This window comes from Meles meles, chromosome 5, assembly GCF_922984935.1.
Source record: "Meles meles chromosome 5, mMelMel3.1 paternal haplotype, whole genome shotgun sequence".
NCBI classification, from domain to species: domain Eukaryota; kingdom Metazoa; phylum Chordata; class Mammalia; order Carnivora; family Mustelidae; genus Meles; species Meles meles.
Window position 1 is genome coordinate 86,107,058 of NC_060070.1, and position 21,774 is coordinate 86,128,831.

Sequence of the window (21,774 nt, forward strand, 5' to 3'; positions counted from 1 at the left end):
ACCAAAGCCACTGAAGGAGAGAGCAGGCTCCTGTGTGGCTAAAACGAAAGATGCAGTATAAGCTCATCTTGATTGTGTATCTGCCGTGTTTCTGCAGCATCGGGCTCTAATGGAAGAACTAAATCGCAGCAAAAAGGACTTTGAAGCAATCATTCAAGCCAAGAACAAAGAATTGGAACAGACCAAGGTACTAGAAGGAAGATGAAGGTTTAGAATTTGGTTAGTACACGCAACTCAGCATTTTCAACAGTGCAAGGGTTGCTCTGGTGAATGAAGAGAGAGATTATGGTGGTTCCTTGCCTCAGGGGAAATAATCCGTAAAATTATTCAGGCCTCTGGAAGGATCTGCCTGATGTTTTTTTCCTTCCCTCATTTAGAAGCGAAACACTGGGAGTGAGACTCATCCTGCATTTTCGTCCTTTGGCTGTGGTAGTAGATGCTCCTTCACAGTGTTTCGCTGACATAGGCTAAGGGGTGATACAGTCAAGAAACAGTTCGTCCTGATGCCTGTAGGTCATTATTTCCCACATTACATCAGTGGAATTCTTAAATTAGGGTTTTTTGGTTTTTAAGATTTTATTTATTTATTTGACAGAGATCACAAGTAGGCAGAGAAGCAGAGAGAGAGGGGGAAGCAGGCTCCCTGCTGAGCAGAGAGCCCGATGTGGGGCTCAACCTCAGGACGCTGGGATCATGACCTGAGTCAAAGGCAGAGGCTTTAACCCACTGAGCCAACCAGGCACCCCTAAATTAGGGGTTCTAAAATCAGGTGCTCACCAGGGAAGACTGAAAGTAGAAGTGAGTGAAGTGACCTGTGTGCAGCCTCCGTAGTAGGAAGTTATGAGGACAGGGGCACACCAGCAAGGGGCACTCGCCACCCCCTTGCCCACCTCTGTCCCCAAGAGGCAGCTCTTCTCTGCTGCAGCCAGTTGTTGCCATCCAGAAACGCAGGCCCACTGTTGTCAGAGCTTCTGACTTTTCCACAGAAGATGGAAATCCAAATGTTTATGTGAATTGTTTCAATTTTAAATATTAGCAACAAATTCAAGGCTTTTTGGTTGTATTTTTTAATACCATGAGAGCCAAACTAAACAAATCTGCCAGCTAGATCCAGTCCACAGGCCAGCAGTTTGGAACCTCTGACCTGAACTTAATGTCTGAGGTTGACTGACATCTCTCAGCCCACCCTTCCCCACAGACAGACCTGGAGCAGAGTACAGAAAAGAGGAGACTCAACTTTCATTTGGTTTGAGATCCTTATCCTCTGTTTAAATCACATAGTACCTTCTTTCTTACCTTCCAAAAACCACATCTTTTTAAACCGAGCAATTTGTAAGTTTTCAGGGAACTTGACGCTAGTTAAAAATGGGTTCAGATCCTTCGCAGCCCTAGGCAGTGTGACAGTCTTTGCTTTGATTAAAAGTGACAATAAAAGATGAAAAACTAATCAGTTACTCAGATATACCCTAAATGGGCTTACCTTTCCCTTCAGGAGCTCTTGACACTTCCAGCTTAGGGGATGAGGTGCTGACTTAAATAAATGTTTGCTTTAAGAGAGCATACCTAGGATCCTTCCCCAAAAGTGTGTCCACAGGGGGGTCTGACCTCTTGGTGAAAGCAGAAGGAAATTGGACTGCAGACCTCTGTAGGAGGAGGGGTGCCAAGCATCATAAAGCTTGGATCCCGAAGACCCTGGAAGAGGCCCTCTTTCAGCCTCTTGCCTTCAGGGAGTATAAGTATTATCCTCATTTTGTAGAAGAGGCAGCTGCAAGGAGCACAGGGGACTTTATAAACTAATTCAGGCTTCCTGCCTCTATGGACTGTTTTTCATGTCTGCTTTTGTGTCCAATGAATTCTTGGTTGCTTGGGATGATTTTATATCACCTCTAAACTGCTGTTAGTTATAGGATACATAATGCCTTATTCTAATCTTGGGTGGTAGGTGGGGTGAGTATGCTATCTTCTGTTAGTTCTAGGAAAGGAAACAGAACCTACAGTGCAAACATACAAAAACTGGAGAGAGGAAAGAAAGGCAGACAGTGCCCTGTATTAGAGAGCAGTAGTGAGAAACCATAACTCCCAGGGAAAGGGTTTCATTCTCCTATTGCTGCACCAGGTTGAATATTTTACTTGGATTCCCAAATCCTATTCCAGATAGTTAACACCTCCCTGTCCTGTTGTGCATTCTTGTTGGTTCCCCCAAATGACTGGTGGGGTTGGGGATGTGTGTCTTTGCAGGAAGAGAAGGAGAAGGTGCAGGCACAGAAGGAAGAAGTGCTTAGCCACGTGAATGACGTGCTAGAGAATGAGCTCCAGTGTATTATTTGCTCTGAATACTTCATTGAGGTAATGACAAGCAGTGGCTTGTGCCTTCTTGTTCCTCTCAACCCTGAACAGAGTCTCAGCTGCACAGGTTCTGCTACAGGGAAACAGTCTGAAGAGATTTTTATTCTCAGAATCTATTGTAGTTATTTGACCTCAAAGTGACCTTGAGAGGTGGCCATATCTCGTTTGTTTTTTGTGGTCTTCTTTACCTTTACTGATCGTTTTATTTCGTCTGTTGTTGAGTGTTTATTTGGTACAATCGCTATTTTTAGCTGCAGTAAAGCCTTTATTTCTTTGTTGTTGGGAGAAAATGGGGCCACATGGCATTAGATTTTTTAAGTATCCAAGTAAAGCTCCTCAACAAAGCTTCTCTTTACTCTAAATGGGTGTGGAGCTGAGAGTGGGCGGATAGTGCAGCCTTCAACAGGGTGGTAAATGTCACTGACGTGTGGTCACTTTGGGAATTCAGCAGCCAAGTGGAACATATTTCAGGGACACTCTGAGGCTCCCTATGAAAACGAAAACATTTAGGTTACCATTTGTTACCATGTCGTATTTTTGCATTGACTTTATTTGTCACAAATTCTATCATTTGTGACCAGTTCATCTTACAGCACTCATCTTAAAGTCAGTTTGTTAAAGGACAGTGCTTTCCAGACTTCTTTAGAAAGGAGAGTGTATGCATGCACTCCTTCCTTCTCTCTGGTAGTCTATAGGGAGGGTGAGTGTATTAGCCTCCTGGGAAGGGCAGGTCTGTTTCTTTTGCTTGGATCCACTTTGACTTCAGGTCATTGTTTCTGCCATAGTTTCTAGTCATTTGATTGCCTACTTTGGAGAGATTCAGTGTGGCTTTGACAGGGCTCTGCTAGAGGAAGGCAAGGGAAGGGGTGTTGGGCTGGGTGATGAGTTACCCCACCTGGAACATCTGCACAGACATAGAAGAGACAAACAACCTGACCCGTGCCTTGTTTACCATAGATCGCCTGACCTTTTCACGGTCACCTCATAAAGTCAGTGTTTAAAAGAGGTTTTATGTTAATCAGACAGGTTTTTAGTCCTGTTTGTGAGGATTTCTCTCATATAGTTAACAAAATATCTCCTAGTTGGCTTTCTGTGCTTGATTTGGCATTTGAAAAATGCATAATTTCTGGTATTTTCTATCCTAAAAGCAGGAATGAAGACTTTTGAGCCTCAGGAAAAACTTGTGTCTTAGGAGATGTACATAAACAAGTGTAATGAAGAGGATGGTTTATATTTTCAGAAGTGAAAAGGGCCCTGGCAGAAATCTGACCATTGGAGTGACTTGGAAGAATTCCTCAGCTTTAGACTCCCTTCTGCTTTCCCTCCTCTCACAGGCTTATTTATTTAAGGGTTCAGTCACTGTGAACCCATTATATTTTTTCCATTTTTTTAGTTTCTTTTTCCCCCAGCCTTTTTAGTTGTCTTTATATGTATTTTTTCTTTCTGTTTTGTTTTTTTTAAAGATTTTATTTATTTATTTGACAGAGATCACAAGTAGGCAGAGAGGCAGTCAGAGAGAGAGGAGGAAGCAGGCTCCCCGCCGGGCGGAGAGCCTGATGCAGGGCTCCATGCGGGGCTCGATCCCAGGACCCTAGGATCATGCCCTGAGCCGAAGGCAGAGGCTTTAACCCACTGAGTCACCCAGGCGCCCTGTCTTTTTGTTTCTTTTGAGTATAGATGATGCTCCTACTGTTCTATATACTGAGTATTCAGAATGTGCTGCCCATTGTCTATTAAAACTGAACCTCTGGGGCGCCTGGGTGGCTCAGTGGTTAGGCCACTGCCTTCGGCTCAGGTCATGATCTCAGGGTCCTGTGATCCCCTCTCTCTGCCTGCCTCTCTGCCTACTTGTGATCTCTGTCTGTCAAATAAATAAAAAATCTTTAAAAAAAAAAAAAACTGAACCACTGATTCACCATCAGCAGGTTATACATTTGTTTTCCATGAGAGAATTAGTGATGTATGTGGACCAAACATTCACACGCTTACTAGTCCTACTTGTGTCCAGTGACATTTGTTTGCAAGGTAGCTGAGCCGCATTAGCAGTGTCATCTGAGTTGGTGGAACAAGACAGACCAATCAGCCTATATCTATGAACTTACCTTTGAGAAAGAAGCTGAACGATCTGACGTAAAATTTCCCATCCCCACGAACAATTCTAATACCATCTGTAAGCCCTCTAGATGGGATTAGGGTTAAATTTCCATTTGGCCTTGGAAATGAATTCCTGTGCTAGATCTGTGATCACAACAGCCCTGGAAAATTAAGCATGATGGTTCTGATGTGTGTGTTTGCATTCCCATTGTAGGCTGTCACCTTGAACTGTGCCCACAGTTTCTGCTCTTATTGTATCAATGAGTGGATGAAGCGGAAGGTAGAATGCCCCATTTGTCGGAAGGACATCAAGTCCAAAACCCACTCCCTGGTTCTGGATAATTGCATTAATAAGATGGTAGATAATCTGAGCTCAGAAGTGAAAGAACGACGAATTGTCCTCATTAGGGAACGAAAAGGTAAGTGGGTTTGAATAAGAAGGTGAGTTCCCTCAACAGAAGACTGACAAACTTAAGCAGATTTTTTGGGTTCGGGAAGAGAGATAAATGATTCTTAAGCTAAAGAAGAGGAGGGAGAAATGGGAAAAAAGGAAAGAGAGTTAAAGGTAATGAACATTGTAGAAAGAGTTGAAGGAGAATGGACTCGCCTATTTGAGTAGTAGGGAAGGGGGAGACTTAAGTGTATGTACCTTGGTTATGAGTGTGGGTGGAAAACACACGGTCAGAAGGCTTATTGTACTGATCACTAGATGGTGCTGTTGTCCAAGACAGTTCAGTTGCTGTCCAAGTGTTGGCAAAAACCTTGGGTTGGGTACACAGTTATCAACAGGGGATGAACAAGTCAGAGATTGGCAAATTGGAGAATGCTTGGTGAGAATACATGTTTTATAGTAAGTCATAGCTTAATACACAAATTGTACATGATGTCAGATTAGATAAATTTAATCTTTGGGGATCCTAATATGTTTACCAGCTCGTCTCCCAGTTGGAGAGAATTTGGATAAAGAGATTGGGGAAATGGTGGGTAAATTCCCCTAATGAACCATGCTTCCTTGGTGAATATCCATTTATTCAACTAAGTGATCCCATCTCCCTTGGAGCTTGCTGTGTTGCTTGCGGGTTGCAGAGCCCCTCCACTTGAGACTTAAATGTTTTTGTGGCAAAAGATGCATCCTGGGGCAAGGCACAAGGAAGCTAACGGAGAGGAAAAAGGATTGGTTATTGGCCAGGGGTGAGAGCTCACAGAAGCAGGGTGGATCTGGTCCCTCTAATAATCCAGCACAGCACTACCTCCTTGTGGGAGAGCATCAGAGTCAAGGTGCTGTGATGTCAGTCAGCTGCACATAAAGGCCGAGCAGAGAAGTAGGCCCAGAAGCTCACTGCCCTTACAGGTGCTCCCCACGACCACCCAGCCATTGGTAACCCAGACTCATACGTGTCTCTGAATGTACCTGTCTCCAAGTCCAGAGAAACTTAAGCCCTAAAAGCCATGCTGCTAAGAGTAGGATCTTCTGTCTGCTACTTCCTTCCTGCTAGCCCTTCAGCGGATGTCGGCTGCTTTGAGTAGGGCCGGGAATCTGCCACTAATCTGTAGGCATCTGTTCTGTGACCCTGGCACTCGGCTGGTCAGCCAAAGCCAAGGCAGCAAGCCTGTGCAGAGCCAGGTGAAGTAGCTGCTGAGCGGGAAGTAGCCTTGAGCCTCTTCTGCCGAGGAAGGCATTCTGACCTGTGGAAGGCTGGGACAGCCCTCAGGTGGTTCTTTGGAACCCAAGTGTTTTCCAATGACAGCTGTGTGCTCATAGATTTTGTCAGTTTGGGCCCTCCCAGATCTTTTACCTCGCAGGAGCCACTAGATTCTGGCAGAATCCCATTGCTTTTCCCCTCACTTCTCACTCTGTCAGCAGTTATAGGAACAGTACAGAGCACACAGGACTAAAGAGATACAGACAGCATTGTTGCAACTCCCACAACACAGTCTGTGGAGAAGGGAGAAAGGCAGGGAGGCAGTGGGACGAGTTCCAGGCCAGGGTGCTGGGACACTGCAGAGGAACTGGTGGTCAGTTTGGCCTGGGCAGGCGGAGGTACAGTAGGAAGCTTCATGGAAGTGCCATTTGAACAGAGTCTCAAGGTTCCCAAGGCCGGTGCTTCCCAAGCAGAGGCTGCGGCGCAAACAAAGCGGAGAGGCACGAGAAGCAGTGCAGTGTTCCTACCAGTGCCTCCTCATGGCCCATAGGTGATAGAATGTCCACGTGGTGCCAGAGCAATGTGAGGATAGCCACTGACTTGGGAAGTGTTCTGCTGAGGTTTAGTAAATGCCTTCTGAGAGGGGCAATGACCTGGGACCCAGATTTAACCCAGGTCAGCCTTCCAGCTGGAGTGTGCTGGAGCGGGGCATGAGGAACACCCACGTACTTTCTTCACTGAGCCCACTGACTGGGTTTCTTCTCATGTGTGCAAGTGCCATAGATGGCTTCATGCAGCACTGGAAAGGGAACGAAGAGTCCCGTGTCCTAAGTTCACCTCTGGCTCTCCTCACAGGGAGTTATAGCTGCCGAATAAATCACATTAGACCCCCCTTCTCCCTCCAGAGGCTACAGAGGGTGCCTCTCTGCCTTTTTGGTAACCCTTGAAGCCTATGCAGTGAGCTGAAGCAGCCTCCCCGCTGTGCTTCCTGGCGGGAGGGGCGCTGACACTGGCCTCCGTTTCCGTGGTTATCGCAGCAAATGCAGCTCTGAGGAGTTCTCCACAGAGACAGAAGGTTCTGAGTCCTGATTTAGGAAAACATGTGCCAGAGCCATCAGCAGCTCCACTGGTCTGCAGTATGAGGTTTAGAGAAAATTCCCAGTTCAAATACCGACTTTCCTTGCCAATTGAAAGCTGCTTTAATCCCCAGTGCATGGGAATTTGAAAAAGGACCTGACTTAGGATCTGGGAACCAGGATTGGCAGGCCTGTAATTGTCAGAGCTTGGATACCACCGAAGGGCTGTTTGCTTCCCGGGCAGGGGTTGCTCTTACCAGATTCAGGGGAGGGGAAACCCTTCTCTCTTTGGCAGTGTAGGGGCTGATTCCACCAGGAGCAGCCCCACTCTAGGCCTCCCTGGCTGGTGATTGTCTTCTAGTTCCATATCCCCATGGGAGGAGTATTGCCACATGACTGATGAGCCACTGACCCTCATAAACTCTGTGAGGCCAGATTATACAGAGGAGAGGAGAAGAAGGCTTGGAGACTAGATCCTTTGTTAGAAAAAGGGTGCTCTCGAGCTGGGGCTGATAACAGACATCTAGTAAGTGCTTGTCACATGAATAACTGTGGCTCTCTGGGATTTTGACATGAGATTTTCTGGAGGGAAGACATTTTGACATTCCCTGCAGAGGATCTCCCTCCGGAGCTGGTGGGGTGCTGGAGCAGAGTCTTCTGTCAGCTACACCCCCTCTTCTGTTTGTTCTGTTCTCATTAAATGTTGGTTGGTTGACAGAGTGTTAACATTCTCACTTTTAGCTTTCCCTAGCAGTTTCTTTGGGTTGTGCTCAGAAAGGAAGAAAGCAGATTACGTAGAAATAAAATTGTTGGTCCTTTAGAACAGTGATTTTCAGTCCAGGGGCTTTTTCAAACTACATTCCCTGGCTCTGTTGATACTATTACATTGAACCAAGGCTACTGGTGGGAGCATGCTGTGGCCTTTAGGTATGCTGAGGTGAGGAGAAAGGTTTATGAACCACAGCTTTCCTGAACCTGTGACACAGAGGCCCCTGTAGAGGTTGAGGGTTTCTAGGGAGATAGACTAGGTCAGACCACAGGGCCTGTGGCTCTTGCCAGTTTCCTGTGGGCTCTGAGGAGAGTGATCAGACATGGGACAGGAGAAACTAGCAGTCACTTAAGAGAGTATCTTCCTGCCCAGCTGCAAGGTTTTCCTTGATAAATGCCCATCACCCTCTGCTAAAAGCCAGAGCCTCATAAAGGAGTATGTGGGCATGGCCGCAGTAATGGTGTCTGGCAAGCTGAGCTCATCCACAGAGCGTACTTGTTAGCAAGTACTTTGAATCTACCCAGCCCTGCCCCTAGAGAGTCTGAAGGGTCGTGCGCATGAAGTCAACATGCCTACCCAACACAGGACAGTTCATCTAGGGGAAAATGGCTTTCAGCAAGGTAGCCACGGACTGGGGTGTCCACAGGAATGCAGGCAAATAGTTTGTAACACTGAACTCTTTTAAATTTTTGACTTAAAGATTCTTCCTTTGCAAAATTGTCGTGGGATAGAAAATTAGTAGACTTGTTCCTAGAAACTGTTTTGTATTTGTATTTGTATTTGGAGACATTGTATTTGTATTTGGAGACATTGTATTTGTATTTGGAGACATCACCACCTCTCATTTTTTCCCCTTATTTTTCCTTTCCTTCTCTTTTTTTGTATGTTGTCCTTCCTTTCCTTGTCCCTTGATGGGCGTCTCCCCCATCACCCTTGTGGCATCTCAGATGCATAGTTGGAATCGACAAGGGCAGCACAGGAACTGTCCCCCCAGTTGGGGAGGGGACCATGATTGGAGTAGAGGTCAGCTGTGGGATTAATTGCCGTGTGTGGAGTAGTAGCCCATGATGGCCTAGAATCTCAGATTGCTTGCTGAGTCTAGAGTCCATTAGACTTTTTTTTTTTTTAAGATTTTATTTATTTATTTGAGAAAGAATGTACGCATGCGCACAGGCAGGGCAAGGACATTAGGACAGAAACCCAAGCAGACTCTGTGCTGAATGTAGAGCCTGAGGCACAGAGCCTGAGGCAGAGGTCCATCCCACCACCCTGAGATCACAATCAGAGCGGAAATCAAGAGTTGGATGCTGGACCAACTGAGCCACCCAGGCGCTTCTTTTGTCTTCTTAATGATAAAATAGAGTTATTTTGGTTCTCTAAAAAAATGGATTCTCCCTTCCGGAGCATGTAACTTTATGATTTCCTTTATAGACATACACTTTCAGGAACTTCTTATTATAGAAGACCACCTGTGTAAATACGGAGGAGTGTTATTAACCAAAGCAGATTTTCCTTGAGAGTTTCTTGGTTTCTACACTTAACTCTAGATGAACACAGAGCATTTTTAGATCTCCATGAACTAATCTCAGAGAGTGGCTGGGGTCACTGACTATGCTTCTTCCTCCCCACCCCCCACCCCCGCCATAGAATGTCATAGAATTAGGTGCATCATCGTTGAGGCTTCTCTGCACCAGCTGGATATATATCCTGCCCGACTGCCTGCCACTGTGGTTTTAAGAAATCTGATGAGACCAGACATGCTCCTATTCCTGGCTAAGACATCTGCTTGAATTGCTTTCTGCTTTCCTACTCTGGAGAGTTTGGACCTCTTTTACCCTTGTCCCATGAAACCTGAATCAGAACCAGCCAGAGTATCTCTTCCTTGATTCCTATCATCTGGGCCTTTCCTTCTCAGTTCTTACTAAGTGCCTGGTGTTGGGGATAAAAGTAAGCAGGGCATCAGAGGACAAATTGTCTTTTGGATATAGCAGGAGTGTGGGACATTGATGACTTTATCTAGTACAAGTTTGGGGGGACTGGTGGGGTGAGAAGCTAATTTGCCGTGAATTGGAGAATGAGTGTGAGGTTAGGAAGTAAAGTAAGATAGACAGGGTCCTCAAGAAATTTGGCTACCACTAAGACATAGGGACAGCACCAAGAGAAGGCCATAGCTGGAGGAGGAGGTGGGATAAGAGGAAGTTTTTGTTTTGTTTTTTGATTTTGAAGGCAAGAGAGATCTGAGTGTGTTTAGTCGAGAGATCTGCATGTGTTTAGTCTCTGAGCCTGTGGAGGAGATGCTCGGAAGTTGAGATAGTGGCTAGGGCCAGATTCTTTGGAAATCAGGAGACAGTAGGAATGCATAGAACAGATGGGGGAATTAGTGTCTAAAAGTGGGAGGGTACATCCTGTTATCTAGAGAGAAGGGTTTAATGTGGGAGGGTGGGCAAGGCGATTTGCTTGAGGAGAGTCAAGAGAATTTGTTTTCTTATGGCTTTTTTATTTTTCTGTGTGCTACTAGGTGAGGCCTTAGCTGCAAGGAAGGGAGACTCGCTTAGCTCTCTCAGCTCTCCAAGGCTGCCCACAAGTGGAGAAGAGTAGGATTTTATAATCCTGTCCGTCCCCCTACCAAGCGTTTAGGACCTCAGTCTCAAGGAATGGGACAGTCTCTTTGGTAGCTTTATTGTGCTCTTAGGCTGGGATCCCTGCTTCCCTGGATTGAGGAAGCAGAAACAGTACATAGCAGTAAATTTTCCCTCTTACCTCCTCCCTTTCCTCCTGTCCTTGCCTAGTGCTATGTATATAATTCCTTTGTCCTTCAACAGTGTGCATTGAGGGCCAGCTTTGTGCCAAGTGCTGCTATAGTTTCCAGGAATAGAAAGAGAAGCGAAAATCTAGTAAGTTAGATGTGATTAGTGCTACAAGAAAAAGCAAGGAATCAGAGAGTGATCGTTGCCATTTTTGGTAGGGTAGTCATGGAAGGTGGCAGAGAGAGGGCAGTACTGGAGTAGGGCCCTGGAGGCAGTGGCCACAGAAAGGGGGAACACTCTTGAGTGGGGGAGCAGAGGGGCGGCAAGGCAGCCAGTGTAACCCCAGTGGAGCACGCCATGGGGGCGAGGAGGGCAGCACAGAAGGACTTCACGGTCTTTCATGGTCCTTGAACTCTTACTCTGGCAGAGATGAGGAGCAGGCTCTGAACAGTGTGACATGAGGATGGCAGCAGGGAGGCCAGGCCAGGGAAATACAGGCTTCTCCTTTAATTCTCTTTTCTTTCTCTTCCAAGCAAAGAGACTCTCCTGAAGACCACGCTCCAGGGGCGTTCGAGGGATTGCCAGGCAATGGGAGCTTGGGATGGTCTGGAGGATTATCTGTGGCCAGGTCTTGAGCTGCTCTGAGATAGAGCATGGGACGGAGCCACGTGGGACAGAGACTGAGTTAGGAAGTCCTCCTCATGAGCCTCCGTGTTGGCCGGCCGTGCTGCCACCCCTGTCTGAGGCCGTGCTGGTACTCCGGTGAGGGCTGCTTCTGGGTACTTGATAGACTGCTTCACTGTGTGTTGAATGGGTTACGTATTTCTGTTCTGCTTTTTAAATTTATTGTTTTTGTTATCATTTGGGTACCTCAGAAGCACCTCAGTTGACATTTGTTTTGGACAGGTTGGGTGTAACCCCTATGGCTGCCCCTAAAAGCCAAGGCAGCCTCTCTTGGAGAGGATGGCCTACCTTTTTGTGAAAACAAGATGTCATTTCCTGGAAATAAAATGTAAAGCCTATTGGTTGCTCAGCTGGGCTTTGGTGTATTTATCTTCTTCCCTTCCAGCTCCTACACAGTCTCACAAGTAAACATTGACAGCTCATAAATTGCAACCAAGAAAGTAACTGTATCATATGATAGACTCAAGTGAATGTCAGCCTAAGAACCAAGCCCAAGATCATGGCCATAGCAGGTGGGCTCTGTTATGGCCCTGTTTTTCCTTTTCATTCCAGAGGTAGATTACTGCTTACTTGGTTTCAGGACCAGGTGGCTTCCCCTCTCTCAGCTGGGATTCGGAAGTTGTTCCTGAATCTATTTTATTTATTAATTTATTTAGTAAACTCTATACCCAGTGTGGGACTCAAACTAAAACACTGAGTTCAGAAGTCATATGTTCCAGTGACGGAGGCAGCCAAGTGCCCCCAAATCTCTTTTAGCCAGTGTCAGAAAATAAGGGCAATGGTTTTATGAGAATGTAATTTTATTTATTTATTTATTCATTCATTTATTTGTTTGTTTATTTGGCGGAGATACAGAGAGGGAACACACGTGAGGGGAGGGGAGTGGGAGAGGGAGAAAGAAGCAGGCTTCCTGCCAAGCAGAGAGCCCAACATGGGGCTTGATCCCAGGACTCTAGGATCATGACATGAGCCGAAGGCAGACGCTTAATGACTGAGCCACCCAGGCACCCCTGAATATTCTGTTTTTAAAAGACAAACCAAAAACTAGCCCAAACTTTTGCATTATTTTGCTACAGGATGTTCTTTCCCTGGAGAGATATCTGATATTAAACATCATCTGCATTTTGCTTGCCTAGAAAAATACATGGTAACTTTTCTGCCTGCAGCACCAAACCACAGTATAGCAGAGCCCCACCACTGTGTAGTCTGACTCTAATTAAAGGCATGTTCTCTACAATGGGGCTCCAAGAAGCTGAGTAAAGCGGGTTTGTTTCGGATTCTGCTTTATTACACAGATGAATGCAGCCAGCTTTGTGAAGTGCTTTGGAGTGAGTGGCAGGTATCCCATATATATCTGATTCTGTTAACCTAGAAAGGGCTTACTCTACCTCTAGGCATGCAATCAGACTGTGCCCAGGCGGGGGACTTTCCCCTCTGTGGTTTTGATAGCTGGATACTTGTCATCTGTTTCTCCAATTGGAAGATGTTGTTTTTACAGAAAGCCCTAAAACCCCTTGTTATCTATCTCCAGCTCTTCTCTCTCACAACTGTTTCCTCTGAACGACTATCCAGGTAGTCACCACAGCTGCCAGAGTACCTGGGATGGGCAGTTTTCTCCAGCTGCCTGTTTGCTTTTACATCCTGACTCTGGATAGAATCTCCCCGCTTCATATCTAAGGGCAACCTAGAAATTAGGGATGCCCTAAATACGTTCTCAACAGCGCATTCTAGGCCTCTAAAGAAGTCTAACAATTAACTATATTTGACACAGAAATTAAGAGAAGGAACATCTAACTTGCACTGTGGTCCTAACCTCAGAACCTAAGAAAGTAAAGAGAATCATGTAATCACTGCTCCCCACAAAGAGATGCAGTCTTGTTAATGGGTGCAGGACCTCATTTGAGCAGAATGCTGCCACTGGTAACAATAGGCCAAGGGCTTGTTCTTCTGAAGTTAAACTTCCCACTTGGTCAATTCTTTTAGCTTTTTCTATAAACGGGAGTTGAGGCAGTAGGAGTAGGGAGCTTCTGGGGAGAAGATGGGCCTTGTATTAGTTATTTCATCAGTTTAGAAGAACATACAAATCCCAGGAGAGGGTTGGGTCTGTAGTAGGTGCTCAGTAACTACATGCTGTATTTCTCTTGTCTGTACCACCCAGGAGCAGTGTACCCACTAAGGGTTACACTACTTTAATCTCCATGCATATTTCCTGCTTGTGTTTGCTTTACCAAATTCTAAAGCAGATCCCCACCTCAGATCCAATTTCCAGACCCACTGTCTCCACTATACATTTCCCTTTGGCTTCTGTGAATGATTTAATCTGATGTAACTTTTTTGTCAGACAGTGGCCATTTGAATTCTGGATGTTTCCAGTAGATTCAGTAATAGTTATTGGATACCCATTTTTTGACTAGGTGCTGCTCTAGGTATTTGGGGTATGGCACAAAAAAAGCTGCCGTGAGCCTATAATCTGTTCTAAGAAGGGTCAAAAGGTCAAAAGTTTCCCAGAAAGGTTTTACCACATTCCTGTGGGAGGGTTTTAACAGTGCTGCCTATGGAGCTAGCATGTTGGATGTGTCTTCACATTCCTCAGACTTCAGACTGGATCCACTCCAAGATACAAAGCTGAAATTTCATACCTTCAGGACCTGGGTCGCCAGAGTGTTTTCCATCCATTTGCCTCCCCTTAAGATGTAGCTCTCTCCCTGCTCTAGCCAGGGGCCTTCAAGGACATCTCTGAGGCAAGTTTGGGCCCTCCCAGCATGGGAGGTAGGCCCAGAAGACCCCCTCAGAACTGCATGAGACCATCATAGCCCTACATAGGCAGTCGCCTAGGTGACCACTGAGGGAGCTTCAAGGTGACAGGACTTCAGCCCAGGTAGGCACACCCAAATGTGTCTGAAGTAAGTATTGACACCACACTGAGCCTGGGGATGGGTGGGACCGGGCAGATTTCTAGGACATGAGCCTTTGTGAGTTTATGCCTAGCTGTGAGGACTCTCCCGACCTCTGACTCTTCTCAGCGGCTTACCTAGGCCTCTCGCAGTGGAATCCTGACTCACAAGAGCTCATTATGTGTGTGTCTTCCTAATTCCACCTTCAGTGAGGTCATGTTGGTAGTTTGAAATCAGTCATGGTGGGATTATTTACATCATGGAAATATGGCAAAATGCCACAAATTGGAGCCCCCCCGACCCCACAGGGATAGCCAGTTAAACATTTATCAGAATGTCACTGGCATCTTCCCTCACGGTTGATTCCTAAGGCCTTCTCACCCTGGGTCTTCCCAGTTCTCATGAAAAAGCCACTAGTCAGGCCAAGGATGCTATTTTCTTCCTGGCACTCTGGAATTGCTCCAGAATGGCAGTAGTGTCCCTGCAGAGGCAGAGCAGCTCTCCCCACAACTCTAGGCCACACTAAGTCACCGTTGGAACCATGAACACTTTCAGAATCTCCAGTTTCTCAACAAGCTTCTGCTGACCATCAGTCCCATAACCACTGGGTCTGGACCTAATCTTGGAGGCCCAGAGAGAAGGCAGATGCCATGCCACCTCCTGCATCCCCACTTGTTCAGTGACCTGAGCTCTCATAGTCATTTGAAAAGAAAATGTAATAGTACTGGGAGTCAAGAGAGCACAGACACAGACTAAAGGACATAGAAGTCTTCCTAGAGCATTAGACATCTAACCTAAGACCTGAAGGACAACTAGCGGTCACCAGGTTAAGGGTGAGGAGAGAGTAGGGCGGGGGAGGGGAGAAGGAAGTGTTCTGGGTAGAGATAAGTGGAAAGCCATGAAGGTGAGAGAGAGCATGGCCTCCTTGAAGAAGTGAAAGGCATTCTGTGTGAATGGATTGTAAAGTTCCTAAAAGAAAAGTAATAGTATTAGTTAATGATAGATAAGTAACATTGTTACCAGCACTTTAAAAGAATTAACTCTTGTTAATTCAACCATTATAATTCCATTTTGTGGATGAGAAAATGGAGGTCATGAGAGATTAAGTCACTTGCCCAAGGGGACACACATTGTTGGAAGTGAAAATGCAGCTGCCAAAGTGACTAGTCCCTAGTACGGAGTTAGGGCCTTATCCTAAGAACAGTGACCAATCATTGGAGGTTAGAATTGGGGAGAGTGACATTTTCCTCTGTTTGGGGAAGATCAATCTGGTTGCTGTGTGGAGGGTAGGTTAGAGGTGGGAAGATAGAGGATCCAGGGAGGCCACTTATTAATTCCAGTAATCCAAGCAAGAGGTTAGATATCCTGAGTTAAGTAAGGCATTGGCAGTGGGGATGGGGAGAAGTGAAGAATTTCACAGAAATAGCAGGTGTGTTGAGCAAGACTTCTGACTGGTTGGATGAGGGGATGAGGGAGAGGCTGGAATTAAGGTGGTGACTGGGTTTCTGCCTTGGACAATGATCTCTGTGAGATTATTCACTGAAGTAACTCAGGAAGAGGAAAATGTTTGGGCAAACATACTGCTCAAGCATGAATTTCTGTGTGGGGATTGTTGAGGTTGATAATGCCCAAAAGAAAATTGCATGGTGTGAATCCCTATGCGTGTTAATTAGTATGCTCCCCTCCACAGTCCACACACATTTTAGTTTTTCCAGATAGTCTTCTGGACATCATCTTCCATAGCAATGGCTAGAAATAAAGTAGTCCTAGATAGCTCCTTTTAGGAATTCAACTGTTAGCAGATGGATTTGAGAATTTACCGTGATGCCCAAAGGCAATCAGTGTGCCACATGATATCAGACCTACATCCATTCCAACATGCACTAAATTGGCTGTGAAGATAAATATTCGCAAACTGGGAGAGCGTAAGTGCTGGAGCAGAAGAGCTGTTGATTCAAGATCTTTCATGCACAGGTGGAAAAATCCATGTGTGAAGTATACTCAAGTAAGCGTTGTGGTTGACACTTGTGACTAAAAGAAGTGCCCTATCAAGCGATCGTATGAAATTGCTACCCACATCAGGCAGGACATGAGACAGCTACTGCTTGGGGATGGAGGAATTGTCTCAAGGGCTTTGAAGCTTCTCCACATAGAGCTGGGAGCTCAGAGGTGGCACCTGGGCCGGCAATACAAATGTGTACAGATAGCGCCAGGAATTATAAGGAAGAATAAAATCCCCCAGGGAGAGGAGGCTGAAGGAAAAATGCCCCAAACAGAACACTGAAGACCAGTGATACAGAAGGGGAGCCACCTGCAAAGACCAAGTAAGGGTAGTAGGCAAACAGTAGGAGAAATAAGTGGTGGTATATCTCCGAGGGCAAATGTGACAGTTAATTTTATGTGTCAACTTGATTGGGTCACGAGATGCCAGACATTTGGTCAGACACTATTCTGGGTGTCTGTGAGGGTGTTTCCAGATGAAGTTGACATTTGAATCTGTCGACTGAGAAAAGCAGATTGCCCTCCCCTATGTGGGAGTTCCCATCAAGTTAGTTAGAGGCCTGAATAGAATAAAAGACTGACCCTCTGTTAAGTTAAGTGGGAGATTCCTCCTGCTGGACTTCTTGAGCTGGACGTGGTTTTTTGTTTTGTTTTGTTTTTTGGGTTTTTTTCCCCATCTTTGGACTCAGACTGAAACATGTGCCCTTCCTGGGTCGCTAGCCTGTAAGCCTTCAACTGGAATTACACCATCGGCTCTCCCGAGTCTCCAGCTCGCCAACTGCAGATCCTGGAATTTGTTAGCCTCCATAATCACATGAGCTATTTCTTTATACTAAGTCTTCTTTCTTTCTTCTTTTCTATCTATCTACCTACCTACCTACCTACCTGTATCATATTGGTTCTGTCACTCTGGAGAACACTGACTCCTACAGCAAGGGAACATTTCAGGAATTAGGGAGTGGTTAACAGCTGAAGCTTGCTGTTTGGTCAAGTAAGACAAGAACTAAAAATATCATTGGGATTAGCATCCGGGATTTCATTGGAAGAGCTGTTTTCGTGACATGGTGGGGGCAAAACAACCATTTGCTCTGCATTAGGAAGGGTGTGAGAAATAAGGACTTGTTATATTTCAGAAGAGGAGAAGAAAAAAATAGAATATAGTTGGAGAGGAAAGTCTGAAAATATGGTAGAGAGAGGTTGAGGGCTTTTCCTACTGATAGTTTGATTTATTCTCTGAAGTTGGAAAGGATCTTTTCTGATCCATGTGAAGGAAGGCAGAGCATTGGGGTTGGACAGTGGAAGAAGATGGAGAAGGTTTGAAATAGCTGCTGCAGAGAATAGGAGAGAGACTTCACCAGGGCAACACAGAATGATTGCTGGGCTGCATGGGGGCATGGTGTCAAGGCGGGGCGTGGAATGTCTTATGACACCAGTAGGTACTTTTGTGTGGTTCTCCTGGCATGGCTCAGCTCCATCTGTCTGGAGAAAATGGAGCTGCATGGATCCAGGGTTGGGATTTTGATAAGAGGGTGCTATATGGATGAAGAGGGGATGACGTAATAACCTTGGATTCAAGGCTGGTTGGAGTGGAAAATGAAGACATCGTGGAAGTGGTAAGTAGGAAGTAGATGAGTTCAGAGCCTGGAGTAGATAATCTGTAGAGTCAATGAATTGGATCTGAAGGAGAGAGCTAGAAGTCAGAGAACTGATGTGTAGATTTAGTATGTAAGGGCAGGAACAGTTCTATAACCAAACATGGATGTCCTCATCCCAAAATAAAATGATGAGCTTTGCCCTATGAGTACTCTCCTTTATGGAAATAATCTTGGCTGTTTTTCTTAAATATATATTATGTATTTTTATTTATATAATAAATTAATATTACTATTGTATTTCTATAATAATTTAATAATTTAATTTAACAAATTTATAATTTGTTACATAGAAGTTTATATAAGAGGGGTGCCTGGGTGGCTTAGTCATTAAGCATCTGCCTTCGGCTCAGGACGTGATCCCTGGGTCCTGGAATTGAGCCTGGCGTCAGGTTCTGTGGGAAGCCTGCTTCTCCCTCTCCTTCTCCCACTTGCTTGTGTTCCCTCTCTCATTGTGTCTCTCTCTGTGAAACAAATAAATAAAATCTTTAAAAAATTTGTATAAGAACAAATAATCCTAGAATTTGAATGGGACCACAAAAGACCCCAAATAGCCAAAGCAGTCTTGAAGAAGAACAAAACCGGAGGTATCGCAATACCAGATTTCAAGTTATACTACAAAGCTGTAGTAATCAAAGCAGTATGGTACCAGCACAAAAATAGATGCATAGGTCAAGGAACAGAATAGAGAACCCAAGGGGCGCCTGGGTGGCTCAGTGGGTTAAAGCCTCTGCCTTCGGCTCAGGTCATGATCCCAGGGTTCTGGGATCGAGCCCCGCATCGGGCTCTCTGCTCTGCAGACAGCCTGCGTCCTCCTCTCTCTCCCTGCCTGCCTCTCTGCCTACTTGTGATCTCTGTCTGTCAAATAAATAAATAAAATCTTTAAAAAAAAAAAAGAACCCAAAAATAAACCCCCAATTATATGGTCAATTAATTTTCGATAAAGGAAGCAGGAATATGCAATGGGGAAAAGACAGTCTCTTCAACAAATGGTTCTGGGAAAACTGGACAGCTACAAGCAAAAGAATGAAACTGGACCACTTTCTTACACCATACACAAAAATAAACTCAAAATGGATTAAGGATTAATGAGCTCAAAATGGGTTAAGGAGCAACAAAATCAAAATGGATCAAATATGAGACCTGAAACCATAAAAATTCTAGAAAAGAGCACAAGCAGTCATTTCTATGACATTGGCCATGGCAACATTTTTTTTAGGTATGTCTCCTGAGGCAAGAGAAACAAAAGCAAAAATAAACTATTGGGAATACATCAAAATAAAAAGCTTCTGCACAACAAAGGAAACAGTCAACAAAACTAAAAGACAACATACTAAATGGGAGAAGTTATTTGCAAATGACATGTCCAATAAAAGGTTAGTACCCAAAATATATTTTTAAAAAACCTGATACAACTTAACACCCAAAAAACAAGTAATCCAATTAGAACAAAGGCAGAAAACATGAACAGACATTTCTCTAAAGAAGAGATACAGGTGGCCAGCAGATACATGAGAAGATGCTCAGTGTCACTCACCATCAGGGAAATACAGATCAAAACCACAGTGAGATATCATCACACACCTGTCTGCATGGCTAAAATCAACAACACAAGAAAAAACTAGTGTTGGTGACGATGTGGGGAAAAGGGAATCCTTGGGCACTATTGGTGGGAATGCAAACTAGTGCAGCCATGGTGAAAATAGTATGGAGGTTCCTCAAAAAGTTAAAAATAGCATTATCATGTGATCCAATAATTCCACTACTGGGTATTTACCCAGAGAATATGAAAATACTAATTCAAAAAGATAATATGCATCCCTATGTTTTATAGCAGCATTATTTACAATAGCCAAATTATGGAAGCAGCCCAAGTATCCAGTGACAGATGATTAGATAAAGATGTGAGCTAAATATGCAATAGAACATTTCTCAGCCATAAAAAAGAGTGAAATCTTGCCATTTGCAACAACATGGATGGATCTAGAGGGTTATCATGTTAAGTGAAATAAGTCAGTCGGAGAAAGACAAATACCGTTATGATTTCACTCATATTTAGAATTTAAGAAACAAACAAACAAAAGACAAAGAGGAAAAAAGAGACAAACCAAAAAGTGGACTCTTAACTACAGAGAACAAATTGATGGTTACCAGAGAATTGTTGAATCACTTTATTACGTACCTGAAACTAACATAACACTGTATGTTAACTGTACGGCAATTACAATGAAAACAAAACAAAGATTAGTAAGTGGGTCTCCTTACTTAAATCCTGGGCACTTTCCAACTGGGGTTTAAACTGAGTCCTGAGGTAAGTGAGACTATACAAAGGCTTTAAGAGTAGGTTCTTCATTCCCTGTAGTTCTGTGGTTTTCCTAAATATAATCCATTTGGTTTTCAAAGCCAGGCATGTTAGAGATGCATAGGCATCTCTCCTATGCAGGACCTAGGGCTTAATGCCTGATGTAGAGCACAAACCCATTGCTTCTCACAACAAAGTTTTGTATTTTTGAGATTCCACCATATTTTGGATTCTCGTGCCTGGGGTGGGGTTTTTTTTGTTTTGGCTAGAGTGTCTCTGCCTCTCTTACCTGTTTTGATGCTGCCCTTTTATCCTTTGTTGTGGAGGCTTGGGTCTTTTTCAGAGGAGATTATTCCACTTGTAGTTGTAATTTTGTTGTGTCCATGGAAGGAGTTGGGTTCAGGATCCTCGTAATCTGCCATTTTGAACCAATCCCCCGACACCATCTTGATTACCATTGCTTTGCAACAAGTTTTGACTTTGGGAATTGGAGGTCCCACTACTTTGGTCTCCTTTTTAAAGATTGACAATTTTAACTCCCTTGAATTTTCCTTTGAATTTAAAATCTGTTTGTCAATTTTTTAAAAGGAGCTAGTTAGGGGCACCTGGGTGGCTCAGTGGGTTAAAGCCTCTGCCTTCGGCTCAGGTCATGATTCCAGGGTCCTGGGATCGAGCCCCGCATCGGGCTCTCTGCTCAGCGGAGAGCCTGCTTCCCCCCTCTCTCTGCCTGCCTCTCCGCCTACTTGTGGTCTCTGTCTGTCAAATAAATAAATAAAATCTTAAAAAAAAAAAAGGAGCTAGTTAGGTATCCATAGGGATTGTGTTAAGCCTATAAATGAATTTGGAGAATTTGCCATGTAAACAGTATTAAGTCTTCTGATCTGTGAACATTTTTCCACTTAGATGTGTTTAAAATTTCTTTCAATTATGTTTTGTAGTTTTCAGAGTCTATGTTTTGCACTTCTTTTGTGAAATAGATTTTATTCATTTTGGTGCTATTGTAAATGGAGTTGTTTTCTTAATTTCATTGTTGGATTACTTATTGCAAGTGTATGGAGGGGCCTCTGGGTGGCTCAGTCATTGAGCATCTGCCTTTGGCTCAGGTCATGATCCCAGGGTCCTGGAATTGAGCCCTGTGTCCGGCTTCCTGCTTGGCGGGAAGCCTGCTTCTCCCTCTTCCTTTCCCACTCCCCCTCCTTGTGTTTCCTCTCTCACTGTGTTTCTCTCTAAATAAATAAATAAATAAAATTTTTTTTAAAAGTGTATGAATATAACTGATTTTTTTATATTGGCCTCATATCCTGCAACCTTGCTGAACTTGTTTAATTGTTCTAATAGCTTTTAATTTTCTAGGATTTTCTATGTACAAGATATCTGTGAATTGAAATAGTTTTACTTCTTTTTTTCCCCAATCAGGATGCACTGTATCTCATTTTCTTGCTCTAGAATATCCAGCACAATTTGCTAGAAGATTTTATTTATTTATTTGAAAGAGAAAACATGAGCGGGGGGGGGGGGGGAATAGAGGGAGCAGCAGACTCCTGGCTGAGCAAGGAGTCTACCATG

The 21,774-nt window shown here is 44.5% G+C and overlaps 1 protein-coding gene across 4 annotated transcripts in view; it reads left to right on the forward strand.

The window, feature by feature from the left end:
- The window catches only part of RNF8 (ring finger protein 8), a 49,552-nt gene that overhangs the window by 20,485 nt on the left and 7,293 nt on the right, over positions 1–21,774 (forward strand). Inside the window, exons 5-8 of one of the 4 annotated variants that reach the window (XM_046004489.1) lie at positions 98–187; positions 2,239–2,346; positions 4,655–4,859; positions 11,209–11,643. In XM_046004489.1, coding sequence (XP_045860445.1) covers positions 98–187; positions 2,239–2,346; positions 4,655–4,859; positions 11,209–11,225 — 420 coding nt within the window. In that variant the 3' untranslated portion in view covers positions 11,226–11,643. Of the gene's footprint in view, positions 1–97; positions 188–2,238; positions 2,347–4,654; positions 4,860–11,208; positions 11,644–21,774 lie in introns of those variants that run through there. The other 3 variants (XM_046004491.1, XM_046004492.1, XM_046004490.1) reach the window with 3 other exon arrangements.